The sequence below is a fragment of the Urtica dioica genome, chromosome 2, assembly GCF_054948205.1.
Source record: "Urtica dioica subsp. dioica isolate 48M chromosome 2, U.dioica_male_clone48M_v1_H2, whole genome shotgun sequence".
Lineage (NCBI taxonomy): Eukaryota > Viridiplantae > Streptophyta > Magnoliopsida > Rosales > Urticaceae > Urtica > Urtica dioica.
In genome coordinates this window covers 52730628-52746110 of record NC_142757.1, presented here as the reverse complement: position 1 = coordinate 52746110, position 15483 = coordinate 52730628, and the positions used below count along the sequence as shown (strand labels likewise).

At 32.4% G+C, this 15483-nt stretch overlaps 2 protein-coding genes and 1 pseudogene across 2 annotated transcripts; all 3 read right to left on the bottom strand.

Moving 5' to 3' along the window:
* Window positions 1–985: 985 nt before the first annotated feature.
* LOC149405585 (dirigent protein 5 pseudogene) lies at window positions 986–1613 on the bottom strand (annotated as a pseudogene).
* Window positions 1614–4515: 2902 nt separating this feature from the next.
* LOC149405584 (dirigent protein 5-like) lies at window positions 4516–5314 on the bottom strand. The gene has a single exon (XM_089606678.1). The coding sequence runs from the start codon at window positions 5293–5295 to the stop codon at window positions 4714–4716; it is 582 nt and encodes a 193-aa protein (XP_089462804.1). The 5' UTR covers window positions 5296–5314; the 3' UTR covers window positions 4516–4713.
* Window positions 5315–12614: 7300 nt separating this feature from the next.
* On the bottom strand, window positions 12615–15205 carry MGL (methionine gamma-lyase). Its single transcript, XM_089607353.1, has 2 exons — window positions 14373–15205; window positions 12615–13419 (listed from the first exon to the last, which is right to left on the bottom strand). The coding sequence occupies exons 1-2, from the start codon at window positions 15136–15138 to the stop codon at window positions 12860–12862; spliced, it is 1326 nt and encodes a 441-aa protein (XP_089463479.1). The 5' UTR covers window positions 15139–15205; the 3' UTR covers window positions 12615–12859.
* Between the last annotated feature and the right edge of the window lie 278 nt (window positions 15206–15483).

Sequence of the window (15483 nt, the reverse complement as noted above, 5' to 3'; positions counted from 1 at the left end):
AAACAACATTCAGTCCAACAGTCACAACATCTATGATTATCAATCACCAGTAATGAACATCTCATTATAATTCATGAAAAAACAATTAACCATGTAGTTCATACACGGCGTTAGTTAAATATTTGAATAAAAAAGTATTAAATTAAAGGTTTCATCCTGTATTATTTCTAAGTAATATCAAAACGACAGGTCATTATAAAAAATACCAAAACGACAGTAATAAACCAAACGACATTATAGATAAAAATGTCATTTATGGGCTTATTTATTCTAAACCCTCTAACTTACCCATATATATATATATATATATATATATATATATATATATATATATATATATATATATATATATATATATATATAAAATAAGACCTCTTGTACCCTCGTTAAACATTGCTTTAACTTGGTAATAATCATAGTGGGTAATAATTAATAAGTAAGTGGAGCTGTGGAGGGATAGTAAAACTTGTATACAGACACTAAATTTTGGTTACTAAGAATTATTATTATTATTATTATTATTATTACTATTATTACTATTATTATCATCACTTTTTTTTGTTTCGCCACCTACAAATCATCGATATCTTTATTTCGAGGAGGATAAGATGTTTAATATTGCGCTAACGCACAGCTAGTTACAGCATTTGTATATTGAACTCATTAACCGAGTCGACTAACAGCCAATTATAATAAGTTATTCAGACACGTAAAAAAATTTACGCAAATTAATACGATCTTAATTAGACCATAATATTTTTCCACAGAAAAGTCCGTGCCACTAATTCATAAATGCATAATATATATATATAACGATTACATTTGTTATTAATTATCGAAACGAAAAATAATTGATAAACTCACAACCCTTGAATTGAATAATAATAATAGAATACAAAGAAAAGAAGCCCACTTTATTATTTACGTACACGTTACATACGTACGTACGTTCTACCTAGTTAATGCATGAAACATCAACTAGGGCATTAATTATGTAAACATTCTCTTACTAATAGCACTCGTACAACTTAATGTCCATTTTGAGGCGAAAATACCTAAAACCCTCAAAAGAATCGGTCTCAACAGAGGCGATCCCTCGCGCCATGAAGAAATCCCCCGTGCCACCGACCACCGAAAGATCCCTGGTCTTTTCCGCCATCAAATCTGCTCCGAGGAGGTTCAAAGTGCCCTTGTGCTCGGTCGAATTAAATATGAGAGAGAAAGCGAACCACGCGCCATAACTTTCCTTGATGTCGTAGATGTAGAAGCCTTGAGCCCTAGCGGCCTCGGGGGAGCTTAGGTTTTCGTCGTACGTCATTTTGTCGTCGAAAACCACGAATTTCCCGAACTTGGTTTGACTGAGCGCTGTATCGTTGACCACCACCGCTGCCGTGGCGTTGACCGAGTTTGTGCCGTTGAACATGACGTCGTGGTAGTGGACGACGAAACGCTTGCATGGCGATATAGGGTGTTTCTTATTGGCCGCGGAAATCGGTTGGGAATAAAATAGAGCTATTATTGCTAAGAGGGAAAGGAAAATGAAACCCCATTTTGATGAAATGGTTCTCATTGTGTGTTGATATTTCTTGATTATGTGTGTGGTGTTAATTATCTCTCTGGGATTGTTGATTAGATTGAGCAATGAATTAGGGGATTTATAATGGAAAAATTGTAGTTGCTCTATCACTATCAAATTCACCCAAGTTAGAACGCAAGTGATTGATAGAGTAGTGTCCATATTGTCCAATTGCAATTATTGTATATTTTCAGTATAAATTAATTTGTATACTTTGATACTCTATCTAAATAACAACTACACAGAGAATTTCACATGACACAAAAAAAAAAAAAAAAAAAAAAAAAAAACTAGAGAGTTGTAATGTATTTTATTTAACCAATATCAATATATATTTATGGTTTTTTTATGACGTCCTCGAGCTCGTCTCTCATTTTGGGAGGTTAGTGTCTTCTCAAGTGAGCTAGCATATCTTAACAGTCTATGCCTAACAAAATGAGAAGCAACCCAGACTAAGAGAATGCTTAGCTTATTTTAGTTGAGAATTAGAAAGATTGTGTGAGAATGCTAAGATTAAAACATATTCACTTTAGATGCACATAAAATCAAAATCTCGCGGACTTAAAGGAACACAAGTTCAAACATATTAGAGTTTCAAAAAAAACAAAAACAAAAAACAAAAAAACAAAAAGAAGAAAGAAGAGAGGATTAGATGAAGAAAAAAAAAGGAAATAATATGTGCATTCATTGAACAATCTATTTATCACACACTCAACAATAACCTTTTATTTATTTATTATTTACTAGCATTGTCAAATCCAAGTAAATAATTTCTTATTATTGTAATAAAGGAACGATGTTATAAATAAAATTCAATATGTTGTTTAATTTTGTTGATGATAAAATGTAGAGAAATTGACAGCAATAAATTGTTTGTTACTTAAAAAAATCAACTAAAATTCAAATATTGACATATTTATTATTAAATGTGTGGTACAAAATCAACCACATCGTGATTAAATATGTCCCGAAATCAATCAATTCGTGATCGATTTGATATTAAATATGTCAATATTTAAATTTTTAGTTGATTTTTAATAATTGTCAAATAGTATTATTGATTTCCCTAGAATATAAGGGAAACGATAGTTGATCAGATGAATTATAACTTTTTGTGGGATGTGATGCTTTTGCTTTTTGACGTAAATTATTTGTCACGCAAAAGATTCGACAAAACTAATCAGATTTTTATAAAAATACTGATATCCCAATGTGCAATAGATTCTCTTCCAACTACCAATATGCCAAATGAATTACATATGAATGATATGATAGAGAGATAAAGCATTTGCTACCCAAATAACAAGAAAGGCAATCAAATCATTTGAATAAATTAGAAAGGATTTACTTTTGAGTTTTGATAAGCGTGATTCACGTGACGTACTTTCGACCTTACAAATATGTTTTTTTTTTTAATTATTGTATATTTTTACAAGACTTTTGCCTGTGGAGCTAGCTTGCTCTCTTTTTCAATTTGGACATCACCGTTGGTATTGATTCTTTAGAGTGAGCTTCCCGATGAATTTTTAATTCGGTAACCTTTGTTGTCACTCAAAACTAGTGAAAATGTCACGTAATCCCCCAAATTGAAAAACTAATTAAATATACAGTCAGGCAGCTAGCTTCAGATTTTTTATACTAATTATTATAAGGATATAATAATAAGATATTTCAAAAGGTGCAATCACTCGATGAGCCAAAACCTTTTCTGTAATAATCAAACAAATTAGGATAGAATAAAAATTATGCATACCGTATATGCGCATCATCAAATATCGAAATTGTATGAATGTATATATATAAAAAAAATGTTGTATTTTTTTATCATCTTGGAAGAAAGGTTTGAAACTACCATATAAAGCCATAGAAATTCGAAAGGTATAAAGCTACATGTAAACCGTTGAAATTGTAGAAAAATTACGAGAGACGGAATGAGGGTTTTTTCATGCCATAATTTCGGGAAATAAACGGCATCCAATAAGGAATGGTATACTTAGATATTTAGACAAAGAATTTTGTTTTCAATTTTCAAGGAAAAAATAGCTGTCTAAATAAAAAAAGGAAAATGTTATTTTTATAGGTTTATGTCGGAGTAGTGTTATATATATATATATATATATATATATATATATATATATATATATATAAACGATGCAAAGTTTTACAAATAAACGAACTCACAACTACGCCGTTACTCCTAACTCGAGTTGATGAAATTTTTTTTTTTTTAATTTTCAACCTTATTTACATAATTATTTGAGAATTGTTTTGGTTATTCTAGTTCAAATCTAAGTTTAGAAGATGTATAAAAATAAAATAAAGATTATATTCACCGGATTTATAGTCATGATGCATATATATTATTTCTTCACTTTTATTTAAATTTATAGTTTAGAAAATTATATGAATCAGACCAAACTGCTGAAATCAAACTAGTGTTGTTAAACTAATTTTTAAAGGTAAATTAATACAGCTCAAATGAATAATTTAAGGACTATTCCTCCCTTGAAAACTTTAACTACAGTCCTAATCAACAATGAATGGTTCTTAGATATTTTATGTAAAGAGCAATGCTATTTGTCCCGAATCGTAAACCGTGACGATCCACTCACGTTCTGACACGTGGCAGTTCGTTGCCACGTGTCAGTACGTGAGTGGATCGTCACGGTTTACTATTCGGGACAAAAATCAATTCCCTTATGTAAAACATAATATTTACACATATTTACCGTGCAAATTATGGCTAAAATTTATTTCACTCCTTGTAAGTTGTAACTTCATGGCTATATTAGCTACAAAACCCTATTATTTTAGTAGTGTGTTTCCTTTCAAACCCCCAGCCACATATTACAAGTCTCAAATAATCTTGGACTTGTTACCTTTTTAGCAACTTTGTCCATGATCACCAAAAAGTGCATGTTATTCATGTACGTCATTGGATAAACTTGAAATAAAACGACAGCAATATATCCGGAACTAAGAGATTCCAAGTTATTTTTTACGGGCAGAACTGATAACCAACACAAGACATATAAATCTTCATTCGAAAAAAAGGAAAGAAGAAAAAAAACAAAAAAACAGCAAACACAAAATAAAAATCTTAATCAGAAATCACATAACAAACGAGCTTATTATAATTAGTAGCACTCGTAGAGCTTAATATCCATCTTAAGCCTAAAATAAAAGTCTCCTTGGTAAGTGTCGGTCTGAATCGTGACGATACCTCGAGTCATGAAGAAATCTCCCGTGCCTCCGACCACGGAAAGGTCCCTAGTCTTCTCCGACATCATATCCGCGCCCATAACGTTCAAAGTGCCCTTGTAATCGCTCGAGTTAAAGACCAAAGTGAACGCGAACCACGCGTTGTACGTGGTCTTCATGTCGTAGAAGAAGAACCCGTGCGCTCTCGCGACCTCGGGCGAGCGAAGCTTGTTGTCGCGCGTCAACTTGTCGTTGAAAACGACAAACTTTCCGAAATTGTAAGGCCCGAGAGCGGTCTTGTTCGCGATCGTTGCTGACGTGGCGTTGGCCAAGTCCGTGCCGTTGTAGAGGATGTCATGGTAATAGAGCACGAATCGCTTGCACGGCGAGCTCTCTTTGATGTAGGGTTTCTTGTTATTAATATTACTTGCGGAGCAAGATTCGGATGTTATTAAGACGATCACCAAGAACAAAAGGATGGAGTGAAAGAGAATTGATGAGGGTTTTGATGTTCTCATGTTGGTGCTATGTAGTGAGTGCTATATTCTGATCACGTAGAATATATGCGTATATATAGGTTAAAACTTAGGGTACCTATATTTGGAATCTTTATTCAAAAGATGTTTTTTTTTATAGCTTATACAACCATTTTTTTTTTATTATAAATTCTTAATAAGGCAAGCTTTTCTAATAGTTATGATATTATTATTCTAAGATATTATATTTCGGTTGGGAATATATTTCATTTATACCCTTGAAAAATTGGTTTATTGTCGGAATTATACCATGTATTTTCAAATATACCACAGTCATATCCTCAATTTATCTGTTTATTGTTTGGATATCCCATATATATATATATATATATATATATATATATATATATATATATATTATTCTTGTAAGTTTATCTCTTAATCAGCCAAAATGGATGTGATAAAAACAGAAGATATCATGTAGTTACATATATATAATTTCTTATGTATACCACTTTTGATAAATAAAGATGTAAACAGCCAATATTACAATATTTATTAGGGGATAAATCATTAACATTAATAAAATATAGTGGATAATTCTACAATAATAAATAAAGGGATGACTGGTGACGTCGATTGTCGATTGTGATATATTTAAATATATATATATATATATATTCTTTATCATTTCAGTTACACATTATTTTAGGGTTTTATATTATCGCACTATTATTATTGGCATATATATATATATATATATATATATATAAATATATTTAAATATTCTTTATCATTTCAGTTACACATTATTTTAGGGTTTTATATTATCGCACTATTATTATTGGCATATACTTTTTTTTAAGGAAAATTGCTAAAAGTAGGACTAAATTAAGACAAAATTCTATTTTCCTATTTTTTTCAAAAAATTACCAAAGACCGGTCAAACAAAAGTCAAATGAGAGATACACAAAAATCTACCTATTATACCATCATACTAATTACCAACCTACAATCTTCCCCAATAAAATCTCTTATTTTTTCTCTTTCTTTCTATTTTCCTGCTCATCCCATCGAAAAAACGAATTTTTTTTTTATTAGTCCTAGTTTGGTAAATTTTTGAAAAAAATAGGAAAATGGAATTTTACCCTTAATTTAATAATTATGCGCACATACTTGAATTATTACTGAAAAGTGCGCTCGTTCATGGGCCGTTATATTTTGTTTGTGCCGATAAAGCCAAGAGGCCCAAGACAACATATCCGATCATGGCACCTAATCTAGATTGCATTCCTTTTGAATTTATTGTGTCGCTGGCCAATTTCTTAATTTGTTTTAATATTCTAACCAAAATTTTATTTTATTAAGAAAATAGTACAACAAACCGAAATAAATTAAATTAATAGAAATAGTTAATTTAATTTAATTCGGCTAGACCGAAGTAAATTGAATTAACTAAAAGATTTAATTTAATTTACTTCAACATAGTGGCATATTAATTTTCTTAATAAATGAAACTTATGTTATTTTTTAAAAGTATGTATTTTATTGAGTTGCTGACTTAATTATCATTTTCTTTTCTTTTTCTTTTTTAGGAGGACATTATTAGCCAATAATATATACATTTATACAAATACGAGGCGTTCGATAAGTATAATAATGCATTCTTTCTTCGTTATTTTAGTGACTTAGAGCATCTCCAATGGGGACCCTCATTTTGAGGATATTTAAACCTCAAAATGAGGGTTTAAAGGCTCTTCATTCTAATAAAGACCCTCATTTTGAAGATCCTCAAACTTAAAAATTTATTTATATTAAATATTAGTCCTACATATTTAATAATATTGAACATTGTTATACCTTTATAAATGATGATAAAACATACACAATAATATAGAGTTACATTTTAATAAAACATAAAATTACACACATATATAGACTTACATTTTCACAAAAAATAGAAGAAAATATAAAATTATACACAATTATAGTTTTATTTTGAATGTTTAATTATGAATCTAATTTTTTTTTTTAATTGTTAATGCATATATTATTTAGCTGTATTGATTTTAACTTTAATATTAAAGGCTCCTAGATATATATATATATATCCATATGAAAATTTAGGTGTTGTCATATAGCCAATTTTTGGTAAATTTTAAGTAAATAGCCATGAGATTTTTCCATATAGTCAACTTTGGTAAATTTTAAGTAAATAGCCACGATATTTTATAAACTTCGTTAATAATGGTAAATAACCATCAGACTCCAATGACATAAATGGAATGTTAAAAATGTCCAAACAATTTCACATCATCATAATGACTATTTAATTAAAACTTACAAAAAGTTGGCTATTTAACAAATCTCCAAATTTTAATTTTGGTGGGTTAGTTACTCAATTAATTGTAATATTAATAACATGTGTTATGTTTTTTTTATTCATCCACTAGTAAATATATCAAATCAGTAAATTAAAAGGATTTAATTGTGATTTATTTGTCTTTGTGTACTAAAAATAAAATATTTTATTAAATTTTAAAAATTGGGTATATTTTAACAGTTTATACATAATAAATTACTAAAATTAAATAATAGACCCTCAATTTAAAAGTCTACTAGTCAAACTCTCAAAATGAAGATTTAAAAACCCCGAAGAAGCTCTTACATGTAGGCAGTGGCGGACCCACGTTGTAGCCTCAAGAGGCCTGCCCTCCTCCCCCTCCCCCTCTAAAAAAATTCAAGCTTAAATTCCCTCCCCCCCCCCCCCCCCCCCCCCCTTCGAGTCTGGATCCGCCACTGCATGTAGGTGGCGAGCAAAACTAGAGATATGTGTGATCCAAAGTCCAATATAAGTATGAGTCTGTTATATATTTAAATAGTTGATTTGAGTCATTCATCTATTTCATATAATTTTTACAAGTTTTTTCTTCAATATAAATATAAAGGAAACATATAATCTCGATGACTAAGCCACTTGCACATTGGAATTGCAAAGCAACTAATATTAAATAAGGGTGTTCATGATAACCTCAACCCAAAAAATCGATCATCCAAATTGAACTGCATTTTTTTCTAACCCTCCCCATTAAAATCTGAAGAAATTTGGGTTATAAACAACTCAAATCGCAAATGTTTTGGGTTGGTTTAGTTTTTTATAGTCATGAGATTGGGTTGAACCAAACCAATCCGACGTCGTTAGATTAAAAACTTTTTCTCAAGAAAAATGAAAAATGTTATCATGGTAAAATAAAAAAAATACACCATATACTTTATGATTTCATAATGAAAATATAAATGTATTTTTAAATTAGTTAATATTTTGTAAATGTATTTTTGTGCACACAACAGTTGGTAAAGAGATAATACAAGTAGACTCAATATGATCATAAAGACCTATTTATATTAATTTCTACAACTATTATTTTTTTTGTTTTATTACTTTATGGATTTTTCACGAGGTATCAATTTTTTACGGAGTATGAAATTTGAGATGAGACATGGTTTATTTATTATTGGTATTTGCACAGTTTTCGTTGAATTTGATTCAACAATTATATTTTGTATATTTGTTGTTATGAATTAATCCGAATAAACTGATTTAAGACACCCCAAATGAACCAAATCAAATAACCTCGATTATTATCGGTTCCAGTTGGTTTGATTTCGGACTGGATTAGGTTATAAAATAACAAATCGAAGATTTCGAATCGGGTTCATGAAACGTACAAATCCGAATAACCAAACCCGATGTACAAGCTTAATATTTTATTATTCAAACAAAACTACCATTTATTTTAACAATTAATTTTATAATTACATTATTGTTCCATTCTTTTCCTAAATCGCTAAAAGATAATATGATTTGAATTAATAAAGTAATTTTCTTCCATTTTTAGAACATTTAAATGTCTTCAAACCGTTTAAGCATTCTGAAAATTTGAATACCTTCATCTTGAATTATTTTAATTAAGGGGCAATTAGACCAGTAGCCCAATAAGTTACATCTCTTTTAAAAAAAGAGTCTAAGTTTTATTTTATTAGAAAAATAGTCCACCAGATCGAGGTTAATCAAATTAACTGAACAATTGATTAATTAACTTCGATTCTGTTAATTTAATTTATTTTGATCTGGTATACTATTTCTCTAATAAAATAAAATTTGGACTAAATCCTTAAAACGAAGTAGAAGATTGATCAGTTGCAACAAATATTTTTTATTAATGTACCTTATTATATTTATGTGACGATTAATTACCAGATATTATTGCTGATTTGGAATTATGTTTATGTCATGGTTCTACCAGAATCATGGTCTGATTTCCTCATTTTAGTGACATACAGGTCTGAAAAGCTTAATTGATTCATATATTGCTTAGGTCACAATAATCTATATTTAATATTCATTTACTTAATTTACAATTTTTTTTAAAACTATGGATTGTACTTTGTTGTTTGAGGGTATCTTCTTCCACGTGATACAAGTTGTGGTATGACAAGTGTTCTTTAAAATGTAATAGTTCTCCCCATTTTTCCTTTTCATCCTACCCTTACCATGAATGCGATATAATAAAGTTTGAGGAGGCTTTTGAACTTTCTCAATGTGCTATTTAAACATTAAACATATAAGATATAACTCAGTTCATGGCTTCATGCGTCTCTCTCATAATATGGTGTATAAGCATTTTCTTAATTTGAGTTATTTTATGAATTTTTTGATAATTATGCTCTAATATTAACATAAGTGATCTATATGAGTCATATGTTAAACTCTCCTAAAAATAATTTTGTTATAAAGGAGGGATGAGAAGGAATATATTTCTCACCTAAAACTACTAATAAATTTGGAAAAACAAATATTGTTTCAATATTTCAGTAGAATATAACATGATTTTTACTATAATATTGCTTTTTGTAGCTGTTTTTGGTACTTTATTGCAAAATTAGCTTGTTTAAAACTTTTATCACGAAAATAGCTTTAATTTAAGTTGTAAACATTTCATTTATAAATTTTCAAACGAGACAACCATTAGTCATTAGATTTAGATCACATTATGGGATACCGTGAAAAAAAAAAAAAAAAAACGGACGAGATTCGTGACTTAAATAAAAGTTGCACATGTGACAATATGATGAGTTCCAGTTTTTATTTTATTTATAATTCAATCCTAGAGTATGTATTATCGTGTCTAACAAATTGGCCAAAACAGCTCTGAATTTTGCTGATACTACTATTTGGATGGAGTTTGTTCCCTCATACCTTGTTATAAATTTTGTCCGTTGAATGAGAGTTCATGGGACAGATTTTATAGATTAAAAAAAAATACTCTATCCATCTGTTTAAGACCGCTTTTTAAGCTGCTTTGCACATATTATCAATTCGTGTTAGTTTACTTTATACCAGATATATTTGAAGGAAAGAAAAAATAATATAAAATAGGACGTTGTAAATTTATAGCAAAAAATAAATTATAAAATTGAGATGTAGTCTACGTTTGCAAACGTTTAGAAATATAGTCAATAAAAATTAAATTTGACTTAAATATTCTCATATCAAACATGCTATAATTAACAAAAAAATATAAATAATATAAAAAATTTGACAATTAATAGCAAGTGTTATGGGCTCCGAATTTTGAGAAAAATTTTAACCTACTTTCTTACTTTAAAAAATATCATGAATTTCGTTTCTTAGTTTTTCTCTATAAAACCAAAACTCATACTAATCTTCATTAAATTTTCATTTATTTTCAAAAATAAATTCGGAAATTTTCAGTTATTTCCATAAAAAAATTACATAAATTTCTAGTTTTTCATAGAAAATTGAATATCACTGAGAAGAAAGGACGACGATAGTGACGACCCTAAAGTTTTATTATGTCTTGGTCTTGAAAATGCGGATCAAAAATTAATATCGCCAGTGAACGGAAATTGTACCAATGGTGGATTCCGACGGAATTCCATAGTAGTAAACATGAATTATCATCCAACACAATGAGTCTATTTTTGAAGCTCCCCTTTCCATAAATGAGGAAGATATTGATTTTTGAAGTTTTGATGAGAAAAAATAAAATAAAATAAGTGTATGTGAGAGATAGAGTAGCGAATCACTGTAGTAAAAAAAAATAGTTGTTTAAACGAAGGAAAAAAATGAAAAATTCAAATGGTTTATTCAAGTGTCACCTCATCTGTTTAGCTATTTTTTAATAAGTTTTCAAACGTTGACTATATCACAAACGTGATGTTTGGAATGACTTAATAAGTTACAAATTTCTATAAAATAAATAAATAAATAATCATAACTTTGATTTGTGGTGCATAAGGTTAAATCGAAATGGCAAGCAATAAAAGAAAAATAATAACCTCATCACACTTTGTTATAGATTGATCGATGGTAGGGAGAATCCAAATGGGAGATTGTGCAAATAATGTGAATCTAACACGAAGTAATAATTAAAGATGCGAGTTTGAAGACGATAAGCATCCCCGTCAGTTATCTCCGTGCTTTTGTCGTTTGTAAGCCATCCCAAAGATCTAGAGTGAAATGTCTGCGATTGGGTGGACAATCGGAAGAAGAGGACACACAAATCGACGAACTCGTACCCAACAAAAACGACATGTCGCCCAAATCTTTAACCTGAACGACAAAAGAAAGTGTACGCGTGCCATCATTCTCTCGAACCACCTTGAACATCTCGAACTCTTGAACGGTAATCGTGGACCGCGTTGACGTCCTCGCATTGGGCTAGGCTCGAACACCAAGGGAATATCGTAACCAAAAAGCTCGTGGTATTTGCGATAAGGGTCTGAGAGGTCAATCGCATTGGGCGCGTGGGGTCGGTGTAAGTCTCTTCGGAAAGGAGGCAACACTAGAGGGAGCGAGATTGTTAACCCGTCGTTGTTCATGCCCACCAACCATCTATTCGAGGGCCCGCAAAATATATACAAGTTATGCACATACATGTTTTGTGTTTTTAGAATTATATAATCATTCTAAAATTATATTATGTTAGTGCAACAACCAATTATTGTCCATAATGGAACATAAAGTTCAAGCCGTTAAAAAGAAAGAAAGATAATATATATATATATATATATATATATATATATATATATATAAGAGTGAGAAAGATGTTGGTTTTCCGTGGCTTGCCACAGTTAACATGCGAAAGATTCAATCTGGGCTGTTGGAGATTAATCAAACGACCCAATTTTTTTTAATTAAATATCAAAATCCTAAAAAGGGGTATACAATCCTATAATTAAGGGCTTACAATTTACACCGTAGACTTATGTTCTTTTAATTTCCGATCCCCATTCAAACGAAAGTAGAAAATTGACCATTTTGGATACACTATTCATCTGTTTTTGAGACCTTTAATCTAAATTTCACGATAGTCTATACTTCTTACCATACATATAAATATTTAAAGGAAAGAAAAAAAAAACATTATATCATTAATATATATATATATTACCTACCATAACGATCAAAGTAATCAAATCTTAACGTAGTACCGGCTGACCAACTTTACACATGCATATATAATTAAGCAACCCAAAAAAGAAAAAAAAAAACAGAAAAAAAAATTCATTGTATTGCTGATCAGTTTTGAATGAGCCTGGACAATGCCTTCTCAAACTGAGCCCACTTCTGCTCGAGAGTCCCGATATAGCCGACGGAGACTCTGACGAGCCCCGGCGAGATTCCGGCGAGCTCCTTCTCCTCGCGGCTCATCTCGCTGCTGGTGCTGCTCCCGGAGCAAGACATGAGCGTCTCGTAGTAGCCCAAACTCACCGCCATGAACCCGAACTGCGTGTAGTTCTGCAACAAACCCATGAGCCGACTCGCTCTCTCCTCGGTCTCCATGTCCAAGCAAAGCATTCCTCCGAACCCGTACTCTCTGTTCCCGATCCTCTTCATCACCTCGTGGTCGGGGTGTTCTTGGAGCCCCGGGTATATCACTTTCAGTCCCATGCTCTTCATCCTCGTCGCGTACTCCAACGCGCGTTTCGAGTGCTCTTTCATTCTCAGACCCAGGTGTGGAAGCCTCTCCGAGAGTTCGAACGCGATCTTCGGGTTCATCGTTGGCCCGAGTAGCATTAGAGCTCCTTGGTGAAGGTCCATCATCGAGTTCACTAGGCTTGCGGTCCCGCACACAGCGCCTGCGTGATTGTTCCATATATAACGCTTATTTTGTAAGCCCCTTCTATAAATACCTCATTTTTTTGTAATAATAATAATAGTAATCAGACATTTTTTTTTAATTATTTTATCGATGAGACTCGTAAACTAAATAAAGGGGTTATTACATAATTATGACCATTTAGAAATTTTTTGGTCAAATTAATAAATGCTTTTTATTCCAATATCGATTTGTTGTCAATAAACACAGTTATTTATTGAAAATCATGCTTTTGAAAGTAAAAACATTTATTGGATTTTGATCAAAAATTTTTAAATAGTCATAGTTTTGAAATAATCCCATAAACACCGCCCGCACATACATGATAATTCCAAATTTACCACTCTTTTTAAGCCTTCTATAAATACCTCCTTTAAAAATAAAAAAAATAAAAGTCACTTTTTTTTTCAATCAACTAGACTACCTCGTTTTTAACTAAATAAAACCGTAAATAACAGTAAATTGAAAACGGAAAAAAAAAAAAAAAAAAAAAAAAAAAAAAAAAAAAAGTGACACGTGTTGCGGTGGTCATGCATGTAGTGCATGAAAATCATGACCATTCAATATACAAAAGTACAACAATCACCACTTTCTTTCCTAATTAACAGTGCAGACTCAGAGAGTATTGACAACGAAACGGACGTCACACGTGTGCGGTTCATACTTTATATATGATTATGATACATATAATAAACACTCTGCATATTAGTTTCTGAAACGAGTAAAGTAACGGATCATAATTTCACACACATTGTCTATCTCTATCTAATTAATTCTGAACCATATAATATCATCATTCATTATTACGCTATCTAAAATTACCATATATTCGCTTGCTTAATTTCAACGATTATGAATCATAATCATATGACAATATATAATAATATAATTTATTAACAATATAACGAGAGGGGTAATAAGGTAATTACGTACCGGCGATGATATCGGCGCCGCCGCTGATGAACTTGGAGACGCTGTGAACGACGACGTCGGCGCCGAGCCTCGCCGGGGAGATGATCATGGGTGCGAACGTGTTGTCGACGACGACGGTGACGCCCTTCTCGTGCGCCACGTGGCAGAGCGCCGGAATATCCGCGACGGCGAGGGTGGGGTTCGAGACGCTCTCGAAGTAGAGCGCCTTGGTGCGGCCCTCGACGATGGCGGCGGAGACGGCGGCGATGTCCGCCACGTCGACGAAGGTGGTCTCGACGGCGGCGACGCGCGGGAGGAAGTGGGCGAGGAGCGCGTGGGTGCCACCGTAGAGGGTTTTGGAGGCGACGAGGTGGGACCCGGCGGAGACGAGCTGGGTGAGGACGGCGGAGATGGCGGACATGCCGGAGGCGGTGCAGTACGCGGCCTCGGTGCCTTCTAGGGCCGCCACGTGGCGACTGAGGGCGAGCACGGTGGGGTTGAAGTGGCGGCTGTAGATGAAGAAGTCCCGCTCGGCGCCGAGCTCGCCGGCGAACATGCGACGCATTGTCTCCGGCTCCATCACCGTGAAAGTCGCCGAGGCTTCGATGGACATGTTCACGCCGCCGTGCTCGCCGAACTCGTGCCGCGACGCCGCCAGAGCCGCCGCCGGGTCAACATTATAATCCTCCTTCTGATCTATCGCCGTTGACTTCTTCATCGCCGGGACCGGAATCGCCTCGTTCCCCTCCAAGGCTCTCTTTTTGAGGAACGCTTTTGCTTCAGCCATTACTAATAATTTTTTTTTTAGAGAGAGAGAGAGAGAGAGTTGAGAGACTTATGTTTAATTAGCGTTGTGGACGTGAAAGATGGTAGAGAAGAGAAGGTGTATTTATAGTGGAATTATTGACCTTTTTTATTTCTAAGTAGAGTCGGATTCGAATTGGGGCTCGGTGGATTTTTCAAAATTACTTTTTATATGGCAATAATTATGGGACAATCTCGTTTTGAATAAATAAATTTTAAAAAAAGGAAAGATGTACGTAATGAATGTGGCCATGATCTTGATAAATTAGAAAATAAAATAGAGACGTGAGGACTTTCTTGGCAAATCCTATGACATTCCAACTTCCAA